Source organism: Cynoglossus semilaevis, chromosome Z (genome assembly GCF_000523025.1).
Source record: "Cynoglossus semilaevis isolate Cse_v1.0 chromosome Z, Cse_v1.0, whole genome shotgun sequence".
In the NCBI taxonomy this organism is placed as follows: domain Eukaryota; kingdom Metazoa; phylum Chordata; class Actinopteri; order Pleuronectiformes; family Cynoglossidae; genus Cynoglossus; species Cynoglossus semilaevis.
The window spans coordinates 9,473,182-9,493,499 of NC_024328.1; the positions used below are offsets into that span (position 1 = coordinate 9,473,182).

The 20,318-nt window shown below is 37.3% G+C and overlaps 3 protein-coding genes across 3 annotated transcripts; 2 read left to right on the forward strand and 1 right to left on the reverse strand.

Annotated features, from left to right (window-relative positions):
- Window positions 1-696: 696 nt before the first annotated feature.
- Window positions 697-5,139, reverse strand: ykt6 (YKT6 v-SNARE homolog (S. cerevisiae)). Its single transcript, XM_008336116.3, has 8 exons — window positions 4,944-5,139; window positions 4,407-4,617; window positions 3,868-3,950; window positions 3,495-3,595; window positions 3,314-3,418; window positions 3,002-3,067; window positions 2,503-2,604; window positions 697-2,409 (listed from the first exon to the last, which is right to left on the reverse strand). Exons 2-8 carry the CDS (start codon window positions 4,508-4,510, stop codon window positions 2,374-2,376), a joined length of 597 nt encoding a protein of 198 aa, XP_008334338.1. The 5' UTR covers window positions 4,511-4,617; window positions 4,944-5,139; the 3' UTR covers window positions 697-2,373.
- A 3,759-nt stretch (window positions 5,140-8,898) lies between these two features.
- gck (glucokinase (hexokinase 4)) lies at window positions 8,899-14,569 on the forward strand. The gene is given in 10 exon segments (NM_001328251.1): window positions 8,899-9,033; window positions 9,165-9,327; window positions 9,782-9,936; window positions 10,083-10,202; window positions 10,316-10,411; window positions 10,965-11,064; window positions 11,149-11,332; window positions 11,802-11,957; window positions 12,692-12,925; window positions 13,890-14,569. Coding segments are annotated over 10 exon segments (1,422 nt in total). The 5' UTR covers window positions 8,899-8,952; the 3' UTR covers window positions 14,023-14,569.
- Window positions 14,570-15,039: 470 nt separating this feature from the next.
- Window positions 15,040-17,095, forward strand: myl7 (myosin, light chain 7, regulatory). The gene is made up of 7 exons (XM_008336114.3): window positions 15,040-15,170; window positions 15,301-15,402; window positions 15,799-15,874; window positions 16,391-16,495; window positions 16,586-16,664; window positions 16,740-16,788; window positions 16,861-17,095. Exons 1-7 carry the CDS (start codon window positions 15,168-15,170, stop codon window positions 16,963-16,965), a joined length of 519 nt encoding a protein of 172 aa, XP_008334336.1. The 5' UTR covers window positions 15,040-15,167; the 3' UTR covers window positions 16,966-17,095.
- The last annotated feature ends 3,223 nt before the right edge of the window (window positions 17,096-20,318 follow it).

The following is a 20,318-nucleotide window of genomic DNA, read 5'->3' on the forward strand; positions in this document are numbered from 1 at the left end:
CATTTTCTATTCTGCATCAAAAAGCTAAAGATATTTTATTGGGAAATATTATCGAATTTACATCCCTCGTTATATCCACACCTTGAATAATAAACATTATTTTATTTATAACATTTACGTTATTATTACATCAGGTGTTGTTGACAATATGCAACGTTAAGAATGTATAATTAGTTTGTCTTTAACTGTTCATCATTTAGTACCAGAAGCAGAGCGCCTCTGCTTCCGGAAGTTGACCGGAAGTAACTCAACTGCTTATTTAACTATATATATTAACTATATTAATGGCGTTCAACAAAAAATGAAAGTACCTAAAACAAAGCCTCCGGAATTATGTATCCTGAAGATACGCGGGACTAGACTAAAATTACACGTTCACAAAGATAGTGTATTTATTGTCTGAAGACTTAACTCTTCCACAGAAGTCACTTAACACGATAGATATGTCCTAGTAAATATAAGTACACTCACTCTCATATTTGGACACGTCTTATTACTTCCAAGAGGAATGGTTTTGGAGGACGGAAGTTAATTTAAATTGTTTTTATTTATTTTTTGTGTGTAACATTTATTAATGGTTAATGTCAAGATAATCCCCAATCTTTATGGCGTTTGCGTGGTCGTGTTATTTTGTATTGACCCCGCCCTCCTATTCTAGGGTTGGCTAAAATTTACTTCAAATACAAACTACTCATACAGAGGAAAAACACCTTTATTAGAACTTATTTTGTCTTAAAATAAAATCTGCTGATCATAGTCACATAGTAAGTACTACTGATCAGCAAAATATCTCCATCAATACCTACAATATAACAGTACAATGTAGTCCATTAACAGAAAAACTTTTTTTTTTAAATAAATTTAAGAAATACCATCCACAAACTGGCGTCATTAAGGTTAAGAGGATAAAATGACAAAGTTGAATGTACAACGTTTCTGGGAAATATATCAATTTATTCGCTCTGCGTTGCACTGCGACACCAACAGTCTGCAGTGATATTGCACAAACGTTTACACCGTAAAAGGAGATAGCAAAATGTAGACACTCACAAAAACACACAGGCACTCAACATCAATGCAGTCTGCAGATAATGTGTGTTCAGCAAATTGTACACATATTGTCAAAGAAATCTAAAAAAAAATCTAAAATACACACAACCAAAAACGTGTCTTCATTTTAAACTTATCTGTATTTAGTGAAGGAATAATTACCATTCAGACGACATTGTCACAAATGTAAGCAGTGTCATGTCTGCTGAGAATGACATTTGAATTTACACAGCCCATAAAGACTAGAAACAGTCAGAGAACAGAGAATTAACCCACACAGCAAGTTCACAAAAATATCATGGTAAAATGTAAGTAAAGAGTAAGTGAACAGATGATTTAGGTGGTGGTGTAGCTTCAACAGTTAAAAGAATGGTACAGTACACAGAGCAATGGAGAAAACAAATCGACACGTTAGATGGTGATTCTCACACAGCACAGGTCGTTTACATAGTCATCCCACAGCAATAAGGCTGCATTGATTGAGAAACATCTTTATATATACATATAACCATCTCATAATTTAAAACTCATTTCAATCACACAATAACACGCAATCACCCAAAGTGGGAATGTTGCAGATGTTTAATATAACACTATGAGACTTGAGAGAAGCACACAATTTGTAGAATTGAATCCAGTATTGCAAAGAATAGTTTAAAATTAGAATTAAAATCCCAAGACGTCTGGATGTCCTGTGGTCAAACTGCTCTGCGACATTGACATCAGCGTGGTGGGACAGAACTCACTGAGGCTCAGTGGAAACGGTTAATAAACAGCGCCATCTAGTGATCATGAAGTGATCACGTCTGCGGTGAAAACGGTCAGATTTAACGTTTTCGCTAAACAGTGACACGCTGCAAAAATGTTACATAAGCCTGTGGATTTGTCGAAGTATCCCAGAAGCAGAAGCACGTCTATAGTTAATACTCTGTCGAAGAAAGATTTTAGATTATTCTATTGGGATGTAAATCAATCCAGGTAATATTCAATGTTCTGAAGATAAAACATCACTAATGCGTCACACAGGTCCGTCCTCCGCTAGAACAGAGACACCACACAGATGATCACCCCTTAAAAAGGTCAACAGCTACTACAGATTTTTCTCCTCCCCCTGACCAAATCCCATTAATCCTTGAGCCCAGTCACTGTCCAGACAACCACCTCCCACTATTATTTTTCTCCCATCCAGTCCCCCCCTCGCCTCCCATCCCTGTCAAAATCCCCATCCTTGGTGTTGAAAACTGGTGACCAGTGGAAGATGGGAGATGTAGGAAAAGCAGAAAGGCAGAGATAAGTGTGTCCATGGAAATGAGGCAAGTGACATCACATTATTTCACAGCACGAGTTCTGTTTCCGCGCCTGTGGAATTGACACAGACACACACTTAGAGCTGAGCGGTGGCCACACACGTGTCGTTATTTAAAAAGTGAGAAAATGGCTGCCAGTACTCACAGTTTTGTAGAAGGCCTTAGACTGGTTTCCCAGGTGTTCTGACTTTGCCACGAGGTCGTCCAGCTTCTCTCCTCTTTCCAAAAGGCTCTCCATGGTGTTGTGCTACAAAAAAAACAAAAAAAAAAACACTTTTGCTGAGATGCTAAGTGTTTCTGATTTTAATTACTAAAACACGTGAAGACAAATCTCCCATGTGTCTCCCACCATTTTTGGCAAGTTGTATTATTATTATTATATATTTATTGAGGAGAGTTATGTTTCAACCCTTAAAAACAAACAACTTTGAAATTTTAACCAAACGTCAATAAAATGTTTTTCTTTTCATTCCCAAAACCATTTATTTTTTAAAGGATTAGCCTCCATAAAAAATGCTAAAGAGCAGGTTGCGACCTGGTGTAAGAGTTGAAAGAAAATTGTACAAAAAAAGGTATTCTTACTGGGCGTGACAATATGTTAATTAAACTTGAATGAAGGATCAAGAGTTTCTGTGGTATTTTACCAAAATTATCTTTGTCTCATCCAACTCTGCCTGCACTTTGGTCATTGCATCTGCTTCCTTGGGGTTCTGGGAAGAACAAGCATAAGATTAAAAAAAACATAAAATCTTAAAAAACAAAACGAAACAAAAAACTCCACCAATCTTTTAGGTTAAATTAAATCAGCAACAAACATTCTTGAATTTCCTCTTATGTGTTTATCATGGCAACATTAAAGAACATATCAGCATCATATAAAAACTTCATAAGGGAAGCAAAGACAGTTTTTTTTTTTTATTATAATATTGTAATTAACAGATTTGATAAACACTGACCTGGTATTTAGCGAGGTGAATGTCTAAGGCTTTGTAGTTTATGGATTCAGGATTACCAGAGGGCCAGTTTATACTGTCCACCTGCCTGGAAAACTCATCAAGCACCTGAAACAAAATCTAATTTAATTACCTTTTCACAATTTAACCCATATGATGAAGCGTAGAAGAATTTCATTCTCACTTTATCCAGCAATGTAAAACAGACTCTCTGTGGGTATTCTGTATCTGCGATGACCACTGCACTCAGGTTGTCATTTCTCACATACACATGACACAGGTACTCTGAAAAAAAATTAAAACAAAAACATCACTTCCTGTTGTAAAGGCAGGTGCACTTTGTTATATATATAAAAAAAAAAAGGCAGAAGTAAAAGTGAAAGTTCAGGTAAACAATGTCAACTGTAAAACTGCCCAAAATTAGAATAATTGAACACATTTGACTTTTTAACAGTATATTCACTACTGATTAATAAACAGCATGGAATTAGACAAGAGACTAGCGGACTAGAGATGCAAGTTCTGCTTTAAACAAATGAATGGATTTTTATTTTCACCCTGTTCCTTGACTGAGGCACGACTTCCTTGTGTGGTCCGTTCAACAATTAAGGCAGTGGTGAAGGTCATGAACTCCTGAATACTAAGAACAACAGAAAAGAGAACAATGTCAATCTGTCATTAATAGAGTGAAACAATGATGAGAATAATCACTGATAATTATAATTATCACATGAAAAGACACAACAGTGATGTATGTCAGTGTTTCCCAAACTTGTTTTCTGGTGACCCATATTTTAAAATTCATAAACCAATCATAGAAAACCTCAAAACATGTCTTCAAGTCATATTACTTCTTTTACTTTCATTTACTTCGTTTGTATTTTATTATACTGTATTGAAACCATTGGCTGTGGTCCTCAAAAACTGAGAAAACAGAATCTTGAGTTTCGTTCATAGTTCCTATCCATCATCTTTTACAGGCAACGTCTATTTACTTTTTAGCTTATTTGATTTTTATTGATTATATGATGGATATTATTAATGGGTGTATTATTACATGATATAGGTGGTTTGATATAGAATCCGTCAGTCTTACCTTGACCGTTGAAAGAAACTGAAGGAGGACAGATCATATGCTGCCTTAAGGAGGTGGGATTTGGTTGCCCCTTTGTGAAGGATGCTGAGGCTGTACAGCTTCATGTTGTTGGCGCTGTTTTGAGTCACTTCTCTTGTTCGTCAGCTCTCTCTCTCCCACTCCCGCTGTCAGTCACATACACTCACACAAACAATGCACTAGTGTTCCAACTCTGTAAATGACATGTGCAAAATCACATGAGACTATTATCCAGCTAAGGCGAACAGCCTGTCGCTAACACCGCTGCTAACTAAACTTGTGCTAAGGTAGCCGCCCTGCTAAAGCTAAAAGCTAACTAGTTGTGAATAAACATACATAAAGACTTATATTGTTAATAGGGTTACACTAATATTACAAAATCAGACATGTTCGGCATTTCACAGTGCAATAATGGACATGGCAATACGCTTTTGAGCGTTGTTTACACTCGTAAAAACAAGTCAAGCACAGTTAGCTGCATATATTATCCGGCTGTTCTCGAGGCCTCAGTCAACTTACCGCAAATTTCAACAGCTAACAGTTCGATTCCCGAAGTCGAAACTTTCTGTTCGACACTTTAGGGTGTGGAAACAAACGTCCAAATACCTGACTGAACAACAACCGGTGGACGACAACTCACTTATTTTCGCCACAGTGTTAAGTGACCAATCACCACGTCACGATCCTTACCAGGTCCAACGGCATAACGGTTCCCGTGGAAACAAAGTTAAATTATTTTCATGGTTCCGGTGGAGCGTGAAAAGCACAAATTTAACTAGAATTACATAAAAACAAAAGAAATCACATGAAAAATAAAACCTTTTTGTTACTTTCCCCTCATTATTAACAGTTTTCCCGTGTCATTGTATTGTTTTGATATTACCAAGGGCACTGAAAATGTTTGTTGGCACCACCTTCCCATCTGCTATTTATTTACCATACAGATGTCAGTTAGCACAGTTAGGCACTACATTGCAGTGGTTGAAGAGCCACATCTGATTCAGTAGCCAAAGGTAGCACCCTGTTCGAACACAACTTTCAAGGCACTGCTTCTGACTTGTCTTAAAATGTACATAGTTCAAAATACAGGAATATTTTATTACATACAAGATTATTATTCATTACCAATGGGTCAGAAGGGACACAGTATGAAAACATTGACAATACACATTGCTGTGAATATACAGTTCATGTAATTATATTTTTGTTTTCTCTAAAAAAAGAAAAAACAAGTCACCCTCTACTGCCCTCACCTGATGATGCTTTATTTTTGGTTATTTTGCTCCATTTAACAATGTCCTCGGGCCACTTAACTCAGTGGTTAAGTGTTTTCCATGTCAGAAGTGTGTCTGTAATTCATTTCCAAAGAGACACAGTTTGGCATGGAAACGCATAAGCCTTCCATGCATCTGTGCTGAAACTATATATTTTTTTCTTCATTTCCTAGTTGAACCAATGACGGTAGGACGATCAGCTGGGTCCTGGAGGCTGTCTTGATCTTGACGTTTTAAGACAGGAGATTTCTTTTTTTATTTATTTCTGGAACAAAGGCTTGGATGGAAAATCCCGTCTACCTTTTCCTCTAACCGTCTGTCAGAGAAAACAAGAAAATGGAATACCTGGCGATTGAAATTCAAGAATGAGGACACATCCTCAGAATTTAAAACAGGCTATTTCTGCTAGAGATAAAAACTGAATTATTTAGATTATTATTTAGAATTCTCTATTAGCACCTAGAAGTCAACTGATCAACAAAATTATTTTTATTTAGATATACATTTTTTTATGCTTTTGGGAATTAAATATAATGTAAGCATTTTCTTTATCTTAAACTTTGTATATATATATAGTTTAAAAAAAAAAATCGTAAATCATACATGGAAATATAGCCAAAAGTAATGTTTGGGCGGTAAAACGTGTGAAAAAACTCATCAGGACAAATTTGGGAATTTCCACTCTTACATTTTTGGAAAGAACGAATGAACTTTCATCGCAAAGCCCTGATGTTCGGCATTCAGAAATCCTTGTGATGGAGAAGGTAAATAACAATATATGTGAATATAAGTGTTTATATGTACACATGTATGTATGTGTAATTATTCCAATTGGAATAGTGCCTATTCCAATTGGAATTATTTTAAATAAATACCAGGGAAGAAAACTTATTTAGATAAAGTAATCAAATTGCACATAAGGCAACTGATTTAATAAATGATGTCATTGGAGTGACTTATTGACCTTTTGAATTGACCTATGGCTATGCAGATGCCAAAATGTATTAAATCTTCAACTCAAATGTTAAGGATAAAAACGTCTGCTAAATGCATACATGTAAATGTAACAAAACCCACTGTTTACATGAATATAAGTCAAAGACACAGCTACAACAAATGCATCCGGAGGCTACATGTGCCGGAGCCGAGATAAAAGCTTTCCGCTTCACTGTGCTAACCTTAACGAATGGGCTCACGTGGCGCAGTGAGGATCTGTGACACAAATTCCTGGATGTACAGTATGAGGTAATAAACCGCCAGACTAACAGATCTTTACATCCCCCTTTTCTTGCTATCGAGTAACCTGTTGACATACAGCACAGGAGACAGCTGGCTGAATGGAGCTCCATCAGGTGGCGCCACATGCAAACAAGGCTGGTTAAATTAGGCGGATAATCAGCCATTGACAAGTACTTGGCCCACATTCAACTCACAGCTGCAGATACAGTACATGGTACTACACGGAGTATTTGTGCCTGTTTAAAATGTATTATTCAAATTTCAAATTTATATATATATATATATATAAATTTGAATAATACATTTATATATGTATTATTTATAATAATACATATATAAATACATATATATATATACTTATTTATAAATACACATATATATACTTCATACTTCATACTTCATATATATACATATATACATGCATATATGTATATCTATATATATATAGTACATGCTACTACACAGAGTATTTCTGCCTGTTTTAAATTTATTTTTCTAATATTATATATGTGTGTATATACATATACATATATACACATATATACATATATATAAATATATATATATTTATGTATTTCTCTCAGACCCAGGGAACTCAACAACATGTTTTTTGCACCAACCATTCGTTTTTGAGGCGACAATAGACTGGACTAAGGAACAATTATTTTTTGACGTAGCCCCAAGCTAAAATGGTATGAATGTCCATCACTGTAGCATGACGGTTTCAAATTACAGAAGTTAAAGACCGTGACATTAACACACATTAACCCTTTGACCTCTACACATGCAGATTTCTGTTGACTCTGTACAAACATTTACCACTGCCTAATAGAGCCTATTAACTACATGACATCATCAAACATAGACGTTAGAGTTGGTGGTCAAACTCAACTGCATTTACACATAGACATGTGAATTGTATATACAATATATAGAAGAAACTACATTATTACATACAAAATGTATTTCCAGAATCTTTCTATATTGAATTATGCAGCACGTCTTGGGTCAGTGTCACCATTTCTATTTACATAGAATTAGACAGAAGGTCACTGTTACCCCAGTGTCCACAGATCAGAGCCAAAAAAAGCTCTGACCTGTGGACAAGTACACACTGAGGATGATAAGAACAGGAGGTCGTAACCTGCCGCATGCTATTATTAATCATTTGCGGTCATTCCTCCCTCATTGTTGCTAATTTTAGACTAATTTGTTAAACACATATATACATAGACCTCTGATCTAAAACAGCAGTATTGCTAAAAAAAGACAGGATTACATCACTGGGGTCATTTGCTTTTTTCTTTTCGGCATGTTGCTATGTTGTAATGGCTCTTAGATCAAAGGTCAGATTTTTTTAAAGATTAAGATTAAGATTAAGACAAGAAAGATTCTTCAATTCACATGCAGTTCCTGATGTTTGTCTTGATGTCTTTCTTAAATAAAAGAGAGGATTATGACATAAAGAAGAGAAAAAGAGAAATTTAACAGTTGTTATATCTATGATAAATATGTTTACAGTGTGAGGTTAGAGTCACATACAGGATTTTCACTTCTTAAAAAAATATATAAAAATAATATTATGGATGTATAATATAAAAAATTACACGTCATAAAAAGTAAACATTTTAGTCATTTTTAATAGATTTTTAAAGAAAAAAAACCCTGAAAGAAAAACTGTAACTTAATGTTGATGAGATAGTTGCAGTATCTAAAATAAAATATATAGTATATAGTTAGCAGTGTATTTGACATCTATTTGTAGACTCTTTATGACAAATAAAGAGCTCTCGTCACGCAGAATATTTACCAGAACCTGGATTTTAAACTTTGTACAGTGCCCTAAATTTGTGTGTTCATAGGGCTAATGGGGTGATGTTTTTTGGAGAAAGAAGGGTGGGCTTTGCTGCATCCAGCCCCCTTCAATCTGGGCATAAAAACATCAGGAGTTCTCCTCCAGAGGCACACGCACACACACATTCACACACAGCCACTCACAGAGTAAACAGGTAAGGATGCCTTGTGCCAGCTCTCGTCTCAGTCAGATGGTGAGGAGCCCATACGGCTACAGCTACACGGCTGATGAAATCTACAGGGTAAGATGGGTGACTCTGGTGACAACAACAACAACAACAGCAACAACATCTCTTATTGTTACGGTAACAGTGAATCTGATCAGGAGTGTGTGTGACCTCTGCGGCGCTGCTCTGCTCTCTTCTCATCGCAGGTCAAGCAGATCCTTTCAGAGTTCAGACTGACTAAAGAAGAGCTCAAAGAAGTCATGAAGAGGATGCAGCAGCAAATGGACAGGGGACTGCGTTTGGAGACGCATGAAGAGGCCAGTGTCAAAATGCTCCCGACGTACGTGTGCTCCACCCCCGAGGGTTCAGGTACATTCTTTAATATTCATATATTAGGGTGAATCATGCCAGAGAGAGCAGCAAGTGCTAAAAGTTAGCCCAAGTTTCAATGAAAAGTTAAAAGAAAAAGGGCATCAGGGTTGGCACATACAGTATATAATGACATACATATGTGTGTGTATATATGTCTACATATATGTATACAAATAGATCTACAATATTTATACATATATCATTTCTATATTTATATATAATAGATGCATATATATACACATATATGTACACACATATATGTGTATATATGCATCTATTTATACACACATACATGTATGTAGATGATCAGTATTATATTAAACAGCAGAATGAGTAAAGTATCACAATAATTCTTGAAAACCAAAATGGGAACACACTAATAATATAGGGTCTGGTCACATGATCAGGTTCAAGCAACAAAAAGTGTGTGTGTGTGTGTTTGTCCTGTTAGAGGTTGGTAATTTCCTGGCACTGGACCTGGGAGGAACAAACTTCCGTGTCATGCTGGTCATCGTGGGTGAGGATGAGGAGAGGGGATGGAAGGTGGAGACCAAGAACCAAATGTATTCCATCCCTGAAGACGCCATGACCGGGACGGCAGAAATGGTCAGTAAATCGCAGTAAAAAAAACATAAAACAAAAAAGATCATTAGAATAATTAAACATTTTCAGATTTTTTTGAAAAATGTTTTTGACTTTAAATGATACTCAGATCTCAGAATGACCACATCATTTCTGTGTTCTTTTAACAGCTGTTTGACTATATAGCCGAATGTATGTCCGACTTCCTGGACAAACACCACATCAAGCACAAAAAGCTTCCTCTGGGTTTCACTTTCTCCTTTCCAGTACGACACGAGGACATCGACAAGGTACAAAAACTTCACTCTGAAGTACACAGCAGCGGCCGTACGGTCGGTTTACTGATGGCTGTATTTGTAAAGGTTCTGATTGGTTCATCAGATGTTTGTCTCTCTGTTCACAGGGAATCCTGCTCAACTGGACCAAAGGCTTCAAGGCCTCCGGAGCAGAAGGGAACAATGTTGTGGGTTTGCTCCGAGATGCAATCAAGAGACGAGGAGTGAGTTTCATTCAATTATTTATAATCTGCACCACTCTGTCGTCACATCGTGTCACATGACCTCAAAAAACCACCAACCAAAACTGGGTCATGGGACTCATTTAAAAAGGGTTAAAAACCCACATTAAATTTTTACATTTTTTTAAATAACAATGTCGTTATCATTTATCACCACATGGTGTCACTGCACTTAACGCAGATTTTACATTTTAAACTTCAGTATGATCAGTAGATGACGTGAACTGCAAACATGTGCAGAAGTGGATGATTGTCATAACATATTGTAGTAACATTGATCTTTTCATTCGGGGCAGTGGTGGTTTAGTGGTTAAGGAAGTGGACTTGGGTCCAGAAGGTTTCAGGTTTGAGTCCACCAGCTGCCAAGTTAGCACTGAGCTGCTCTGAGCATGGCACCGTCCCCACTCACTGCTCCCCTTAAAGCTGCCCACTGTTCACTTTGGTGATGGGTTCAAAGCAGAGGTCACATTTGGCTGTGTGCAGTGGTGTGCTGTGTCACAATGACAAGGAGTTCACTCTCTTCTTCTTCATTCAGGACTTTGAGATGGACGTGGTGGCCATGGTGAACGACACAGTCGCCACCATGATTTCGTGCTATTATGAAGACCGCAGCTGTGAGGTCGGGATGATTGTTGGTAAGAGATGATGCGGTGAACACATTGTAACATGTTACTTACACTCACACTGCTGGTCTGAGATCAGTGTCCTTGCTTGACCAGGTACTGGCTGTAACGCGTGTTACATGGAGGAGATGAGGACGGTGGAGCTGGTGGAAGGAGAGGAAGGACGTATGTGCGTGAACACAGAGTGGGGGGCCTTTGGAGACAAGGGGGAGCTGGAGGACTTCAGGTTGGAGTACGACAGAGTGGTGGACGAGACCTCGATTAACCCTGGACATCAGCTGTGAGTCTCTGCCTGATTTTTTGATCAATCATGTTACTGTGGCAGACTTGGCCGAACCCTCATCTGGGGTCTCTGTGAAGGTGCTAAGCTACCAGCTGTTTTCTCATCAGGATGTTTGTGAATGCCATGGCCTTCATACGTCATTGGCCTGTCAGCAGCTGTGGATGTTAGATTAATGGTCTCTCTCCACTCGTCACGGTGCTTTTTCAGCCTAATGGTTGTTTGCCTTTTTGCACCGTCAGCCCCCCTATTCAGCTCCACTGAGAAAACGCTGATGCCATTCCCGGACTTGACGTTGTCTGACTCACCCACTCGGCCAGTTCGGGGAAATATGTTGTTTGCTCGTGTGTTGAATGATTCACTAATCCCTCTTCCTTCCTCCGTTCAATCATCTTCTCCTCAAATCATTTCCTTACAGTACATTGCTTGTTTTGCACTCAGCTCTCTGTTTTGGTGTCTCCTGCTGCAGGTACGAGAAGCTGATCAGCGGTAAGTACATGGGTGAGCTGGTCAGACTTGTCCTGATAAAACTGGTGAATGAAGAGCTGCTGTTCAACGGTGAAGCGTCAGAGTTGCTGAAGACACGGGGCAGCTTCGAGACACGTTACGTCTCACAGGTGGAGAGGTGATTATCGGGCGCTGCGGTCTAACAAAATAGACAGAATATACAATATAACAATAGGGGCAATAATATATAAGCAACAATATAAGTCAGATATTACAACAATTGTAAATAAGACAATTTAATGTAAATGTTGATCAGGATTTTTTTCTATTATTATTACAAGTATTATTATTAAAAATGATATATGTATAAATAGATGCATATATACACATATGTGTGTACATATATGTTTATATATGTATCTATTATATAAATATATAAATAATATATATATAATTAAGGCAATTTGATGTAAATGTTTTTCAAGATGTATTATTATTATTATTAAATGCTAATATTTATTTAGTTTGTCTTCTGGTAATTCTTATCAATCAGAATTATCTTTCATTACTTTGACATTAACTTATTTTGCTAACCATTAGGCTGTACCTAGGCTATTTTGCAGTTATTTCTATTGGGCTTCCTTCTTTACCCAGTAAAAAGATAAAAGACATAGATAGGGATAAAAAGATTTTTTAGGGGAGAGGGGTCGTTTTGCATCATGTCCCCCAGGAGAATAATGTCTATTGACTTGGGTCGCAAATTTTTCTGACTTTTAAAATATGGATCCCCAGAAAAAAAGTTTGGGAAATATAGAATAGTTACCTTTGTATTTTTAGCCGTAAATATCAGTGAAAGAACATTTGTCCCTTAGCTATTTTGTCCCCTTCTCACTTTTTTGTGTCTTTTTGCAGTGACACTGGTGACAGAAAACAAATCTACAACATCCTCTCCTCACTCGGCGTTTTGCCCTCAGAGCTGGACTGCGATGTTGTGCGTCTGGTGTGTGAGAGCGTTTCCACTCGCTCTGCTCACATGTGCAGCGCAGGGCTCGCTGGTGTGATCAACCGAATGAGGGAGCGGCGCTGCCAGGAACTCCTGAAGATCACAGTGGGAGTTGATGGTTCTGTCTACAAGCTGCACCCATGGTGAGAAAATACCTGTGTTTGAAATAGTTACAAAGTGTTGAGTTAAAAAAGAAAGAGCGATGTCTCCCTGTTAAAATTGAATATTAAAAACTAAATAAGTTACTAATACACAGCTGATACCCATCATTTACATATGCTGCAGGAAAATGTTTTAAATTCACCAGAGCACCCTGAAGTTGAAATACCATCTCAGTACTCGAAAGGCATTCAAATAGATTGTAAGGGACTGTAGACAAATTAATTTAGTTAATTAATTTAGATCAGGAATGAGGTCATTAGAGGGACAACACAGACAGGAAGGTTTGGAGAAAAAGCTAGAGAAGCCAGATTGAGAGGGTTTGGACATGTGCAGAGGAGGGACAGTGGAGACATTGGGTGAAGAATGTTAGAGATGGAGCTACCAGGTAGGAGAAAGAGAGGAAGACCAAAGAGGAGATATATGGATGTAATGAGGGAGGACATGCAGATAGTTGGAGTCAGAGTAGAAGATACAGAGAACAGGGAGAGATGGAAATCAATGATTCACTGTGGCAACCCCTGAAAAAAGGGACAAAGTCGAAAGAAAAAGAAGAAGAATTTAGTTTAAGGAGAATGGCTTCACTGAAGTTTTTTAATCAAATGTTCTGCAATGCACTGACTCTGTGAAGCAATTTTTTTATTTTAGCATATATTCTTTAATAACGCCATCATTTTGATTACTGACGAATAAAAAACATGTTTTTTTTTGTCTTTTTTGGCAGCAATATCTATATATAAAAAAGTTTTGTCATATTTAAAAATACTGATTACTCTCAATTAAACATGATAAATAGTGATTAATTATGATCGTAATTAATTGTGATTAATTACAACTAATTGTGATTAAGCCACAACTAATCAAATTCATTCTGTGAGGCATTTGACTATTATAATAATAATATAAAATAATACTCGAGACTTTGACAACGTTCTTTCTTTATCTCAGCTTCCGTGACCGGTTCCACAAAATGGTCTGGGACCTGACGCCTCACTGTGAGATCACCTTCATCCAGTCTGAGGAGGGGAGTGGACGTGGAGCTGCTCTTATCTCAGCAGTGGCCTGTAAGATGGCTTCATGACAGACTAAAAAGCAGCTGTACATTGAGCTGTTTCCCTGCAGGACAGTGGTGAAGTTGGTGTGAACCTGAGAACCTGAGAACACTGGTGACATGTACTGTAGTCCACAGACAGCAGCTGTGACTCTTACCCATGTCAGAGAATTGGTCATCAGTGAACTGGACACTCATGGTTTAAACTTGTTTATTGTGATACCTAAATGATTAGGTGGCCCCTAGTGTGTAAGAGTCTGTTGATGTTCAGGTGTAGACCGATCCATCTCAAACCTGACTGATGTGGTATTGAAGATAATACATTATAATACCAGTGAACCTGGTCCATGCTTGTAAATACTCGTGTATATTATATGTAATAATTGCTGTACTGTGCAGTAATTTCTGCCTAATTGTCTGGTCATCAAAAATTTAAGTTCAATGGTTAAAACTCTGTGTTCAATAGTCAGTGTCATTCCTTTAAACACACACACACAAACACACATCTATATGAATAATGAAATGTACTTTGGAATAGGCACAACTGTATAGTAAATAAAGCATCGGCATATGTAAATAAACTGTAATCTGTGATTTTAATCTTTTATGTACAATTTCAAATATAACGAAGATAACCATACAGAGCTAAAGAAGCTACACAAAAGCAAAAATATTGAATAGAAAATACTTAAAATTGGGCTCTTACAGTTAGAATACAGTTCTAATTCATCTTTAAGTCAAAAGAATTCAAGTCTTTTCTTAACGTCTTAATTCACAATCTGGAACAGCAGTATGGAATGGGCTTCTATCACTGCATCTACACAACTTTCTCAAGGAGAAATGTGTGAGACTAGATTATATCTGGTTGCTGTCTACATTAATTATTGTTTGAAAATAAAGCCTGAAATTATAAAGACCAGTACAGTTTAGTCTAATGTCCTTCCTTCAGTCGCCCCTTTCTGTTGCCCCTATCTAGTTTTTCCTCCCCAGAGGAATCCTTTCTGCTTCACCTCTTATCAGGACTCAGAAGTGGCACACACACACAGCTGTGGCCATGTAAGGGGCTGCGCTGCCCACTACGGGCTATTATAGGACAGCAGCTGATAAGATGGGATATACAAAAACCCACCACAGCATCGCACCTCTGCCGGGAGTCACTGTTCCATCAGTCAAACATGGTAAGTCATCATCGTCAAGTTGGTTATAATTAATTTAGCCGTTGGTGTTTTTTTTAAATAATTTATTCATTCATTCAGCCGTTTGCTTAAGAATTGTATTTACTTTTAACTGCTGTGTTTACATTCTTAGGCGAGCAAGAAAGCCTCAAATAAAAGACAGAGAGGAGGACAGAAGTCCTGCTCCAATGTCTTTTCCATGTTTGAGCAGTCCCAGATACAGGAGTTTAAGGAGGTGCTGTACTGTCTGTCATATGTACAATGACACACAGAGGAACGTTAATGAAAAGGAGGAATATTAAGGAAAGGGTTTTTTAGGTTCCACAATCTCTACCAAAGGTTGTGTATTGTAAATTGTAAAGACATTAATTTTTAAACTCAATGTCATGTTAAGAAGTGCTAAGTGGATTTTAAACAAAAAAGGACACTGTGGCTAATATCTTAGCAATATCTTTTTTCTGAAATATTGCAATTTTTTTTTACATTTCTGTGAGACACTAATTTGAAATGTGTAGCTTGAAATGTGGGAAAAGAAAATACTTTTTTAGGACTGATCACCGTGTGTAATAATATATAAATATTATTTTGTACATTAGATATCAAGCCCTTTTGTTTCTTGCTTATAACACAGGCTTTTGGTTGCATCGACCAAGACAGAGACGGAGTCATTAAAAAGCAAGACCTTAGGGAGACCTACGGCCAGCTGGGTATTTATTTTTATTACTATTATTATTATTAGTAGTAGTCGTACAGGTCATATTAGTGGTTATAGTAGAATGTTTAATTTCTGGGATACACTTTATCCATCCATCCATTTTCATCCGCTTATCCGTTACCGGGTTGCGGGGGCAGCAGTCGCCACCCAAATCACATTGCACCGTACCTAAACCTTCCTGCGGGTGGTGAGTCCACTGGAAGGTACCAATCGCCCTAACCGGGATTTGAACTTGCCAAGGAGGTGAATCCTGGGGTTCCACACCAATGACAGAGACATTGCCTCTGGGCCAAGGCGCCACTAGATACACGTTAATTATACACATTACAGTGTTCCTTGCTATGGGGTCTTCTTTTGCGGACATTCTGCAGCTCCCTACTGAGGTTTAAAATTTTGTATGGAGTAACTATTAGAATTAGGGTCATATGACAGGGATATTGGGGCATAGGAATGTGTTATGTAAAGTGCTCAAAACAAAAATAACTGTGTGTGTGTGTGTGTGTGTTAGGGAAGCTAAATGTCAAAGACGAGGAGCTGGATGAAATGTTGAACGAAGGGAAAGGTCCCATCAACTTCACTGTGTTCCTCAGCCTTTTTGGGGAGAAACTCAACGGTAAAAACATTTTACTTCTTTCCCCAAAATCTGTTCATGATTCTTGTTAAACTGAACTCTATATGTTGACCAATTTTACTCCCTGATCAGGTACTGATCCTGAAGACACCATACTTGCTGCCTTCAAACTTTTTGATCCAAACGGGACTGGCTTTGTCAATAAGGATGAGTAAGAGCCTTTATAATCTGTTGCTGACGTTTGTTTATTTACTTTTGACCACAAACAAGTGCTTAATTTCTGCAGGTTCAAACGATTACTGATGAACCAGGCCGATAAATTCTCAGCAGAGGAGGTTTGTATCTCCACACAGAGAGACGTTCACAGTAATCCTGTGGATAATCATTGTCACTTCATGTATCCGTAGGTGGATCAGGCCTTCACTCTGGCTCCCATTGACCCAACTGGTAACATCGACTACAAGTCCCTCTGCTACATCATCACACATGGAGATGAGAAAGAAGAATCATAACAAGCCTTTATAATAGGAGCGATTTGACTCAGAAACCTGAAAATGTGATAGAAAACTAGTAACACATTTTTTATTATCTATTCAATGGTTCGGCTGCTATAAATGGTGGTAATAAAATACTGAAAAACAAGTTTGTTTATAGCAGTTGGCTTCATAAGCACATTAATGTTTACGTATGACTAGTTAAACTAATTAATTCAACTAAAAAAAAGTTATCAACACTGTTATAAAGCTTTTCTCTTTATCAGGGTCATTGGGTCAGTCTTAGTACCAGAAACCCAGCCTGGAACAACCCAACCTGGGATATAGGTACAAGAGGTATCAAACCTGGAACATTCTGTTAGTACTGTAGGATTCCTTCCATTGCACTACTCCAGTTCCATGTGACCTCACTTGGTAAATATAAAACACACTTATGGTATCTAACTGCTTCCCAAAAAGAATTTCAGCCAGAAAGTTTTTATATCTTCTAAAGGCCTAAAGTCACACTCCAAGTAAGAATGTTTGGTAAAACTGTATTGTGGCACACTCCAACAAAGGATACTTCCAGACGTGTAAAAGTCATTAAACTTTATTTCACGTCTGAAAACACAGATACACAGACATCGTGAAATATGACCGAACAGTCCGACTCATTTGATAGACTCACAACTTTAGTTGTCTTAAACTTCAACAAGGTTAATAATAATTCAAAGCGGTATTAGCCTCGTTAGCTCGACCGACAACGTCTCACACAGTAACTCTGCGCACACCTAGTAAAACGTTTGATATTATTTACTTTACAATATACATACCTGTTTTTTTACACATACATACCGCTAACTATATACAGATTTGCACCACTATGGCCTACCTGTAAAGGCAGACACTTGAACGTCATTACTAGTGACCACTTTAATCGGTTTATTCGTTCGATTGGCGGCAGCAACTGAACCAGGAAGACCCTAAAGGTGCCTTCCAAATTGCCTGTGCAGAATTGCCAAAAACTTTGCCATCAGGACCCTTACGGCAGCAGTGCAGTAAATAAATATATTAATAAAATAAAATAAGATAAAATACAATGTATGGGGTAGTAAATAACTTTACTACTACTACTACTACTCTTTAATAGCTATTTAATAGTCATTAACAGTCCACCCCTAATACCCAACGGACCACACAGTATATTAAAGAGCCTGACAAACATACCCAGCAATTAGTTCCTTTAACATTTGTTTCCCAAAGAAATTATCTTAGAGAAAGAATAAATAAGAATGACTGTGCCAAAATCTGTGCCAAATCACATCCACAGTTTGTCCACTGTGGTGACCTCTGAAGAAAAGTGCAGCCAGAGGTGATCCTTCTTCCAGAAGAGCAGCTGTCTGTAGTTTTATCACATTTGCTGAGACTCTTACTGCTTCTCCATTCCTTTGTCAGGGATACTACATATTGTCATGCAGTATCCATGGCAACCGTGTCACGGATACTACAACGAACATTCCCATAAACTCCAATGCCACATTTTCCTACTCCCACAGCAAACAGCCAGTCAACGAGAAGCCATGAGAGTTTGTGGAGTTTTGCATAATTCCTCTCATTGCAAATGAGAAACACCAACAGAAACAGTTTACAATTTTTATTTAAACTTCTGGAATCTGCAGACTTCATTTTCGGCAGAGATGCCCATTGCATCTGGAGCTACAGGCAGGATGGACGTGAGCACAACATGGACACCAGATGGACAGAAGAAGAAGTCCACTTTCTCCTACTACAAACATGACTCCTATCTGCAACAGTGGGTACATTCTTTATCTACTAGTATTATTACATGGGAAGGATTAAGGTTGCTAATATACATTTGTTATGAAAAAGAAAACTGCGTTTTTTGACGTTTCTACCAAAAGGTACACATATTATTGGTTAATATTGTGAGGAAGTGTTTTTGTGAAATGTTAATTAAAGCAAGACAAGTCTTGATGAAGTCTACCAAATATAAAACAAAATACAAAATTCACCTTGGTGGTTTACACTTACAAAATATTATTATTATTATTATTAAAACCCTTGTCCAAATGCAAATTCCCAAAACTTTTAACTCTACAGTACTTAACATTAACCATTTATAAATCATGACTGTTATTATTTTGTGATTTACTTTGGGCTTTTTCCACTTTTATTTGTGTTTTTACACAAATTCAGGATTTTTGTCTTTGTTCGCAGCAGGGAATAATTAAAAAATGCACGATACAATTTTTTATCAGATCCTGTCAAAATGGTTTGATTAAGATTAAGATTAAAATGTCCCTTATTTAATGTTAGTAATATTCATTTAAAGGACAATGTGTATATTGATGTGTGTATTGAATATCTTGGTTATCAATTAACTCATCGATATTTTCCTATTTAGAGGAATCAAATGATAAATGGAATCAACGACAAATGAGCCCAAAAAACTGAGACATCTGTAATAAACACAACCGGAAGGTTGTTCAAAAGTCTTCACTCAGGGAAAATTATAGATGTGTTCAAGAGCAGACTGAGGATTCCTTTACTTTACTTTAGACAGAGTGAATTAACAGCAGTATATTTGTTATCTGAAGACTGAGGAAGGCACAAATCTGCCTCTTAAATCCACCACCACAACACTGGCTTCTTTCCACCGCGTTACTAGAAGGAACAGTCAGGAAGTCACAGTTTGTAGAACACCAAGGAATGCTGGCTGTCGTCCACCACTCACTGTGAATCAAAGTAAATCACTATATGCTGTTTTTTTCTTGAAGTTTCTTGACTGTTACTCACAATCATCATTTCCTCGTTGATGACATTCGCAGGTACGAGGAGCTCAAACTGAACAAGAAGAAGAAAAAAAGTCTGTTTTTCCAGGTGAGTCAACAAGACCAGGCTCATGTTTGAAGTGTCACTGTCACTGATTTGGCTGAAACTGTTTTTTTTGTTTTGTTTTTTTTTACAGATCACAGAGCAGAATAACCCTGATGGTAAGATACAACTCAATTGACATTTTATTTTTGTCACCATTTGCATAATTTCAGATTTTAAATCATTGTGTTTTTAATTTTTTTTATTTTAAGAGACAACAGATCAAAGCAGCGAGACTCTGACACCGGTCCGATCCAAAAAGTCACAGATGTGTGTTCTCCTTTAGGGTTAAAGTCTACTTTGAACTGTTATCATGAAGAATGCACTACCAACAATGGTATTTGCTCTTTTGAGACATTTGTGTAATCAAGAATGTTATGTCAATTATAGTAACGTCTTAAGAACAGTGTTTCGACGTACAACATACAAAAATGTTATAAATGTATATGACATAAATATAATGAATTTAGTTGCAATGTATTTACACACTGTGAAAT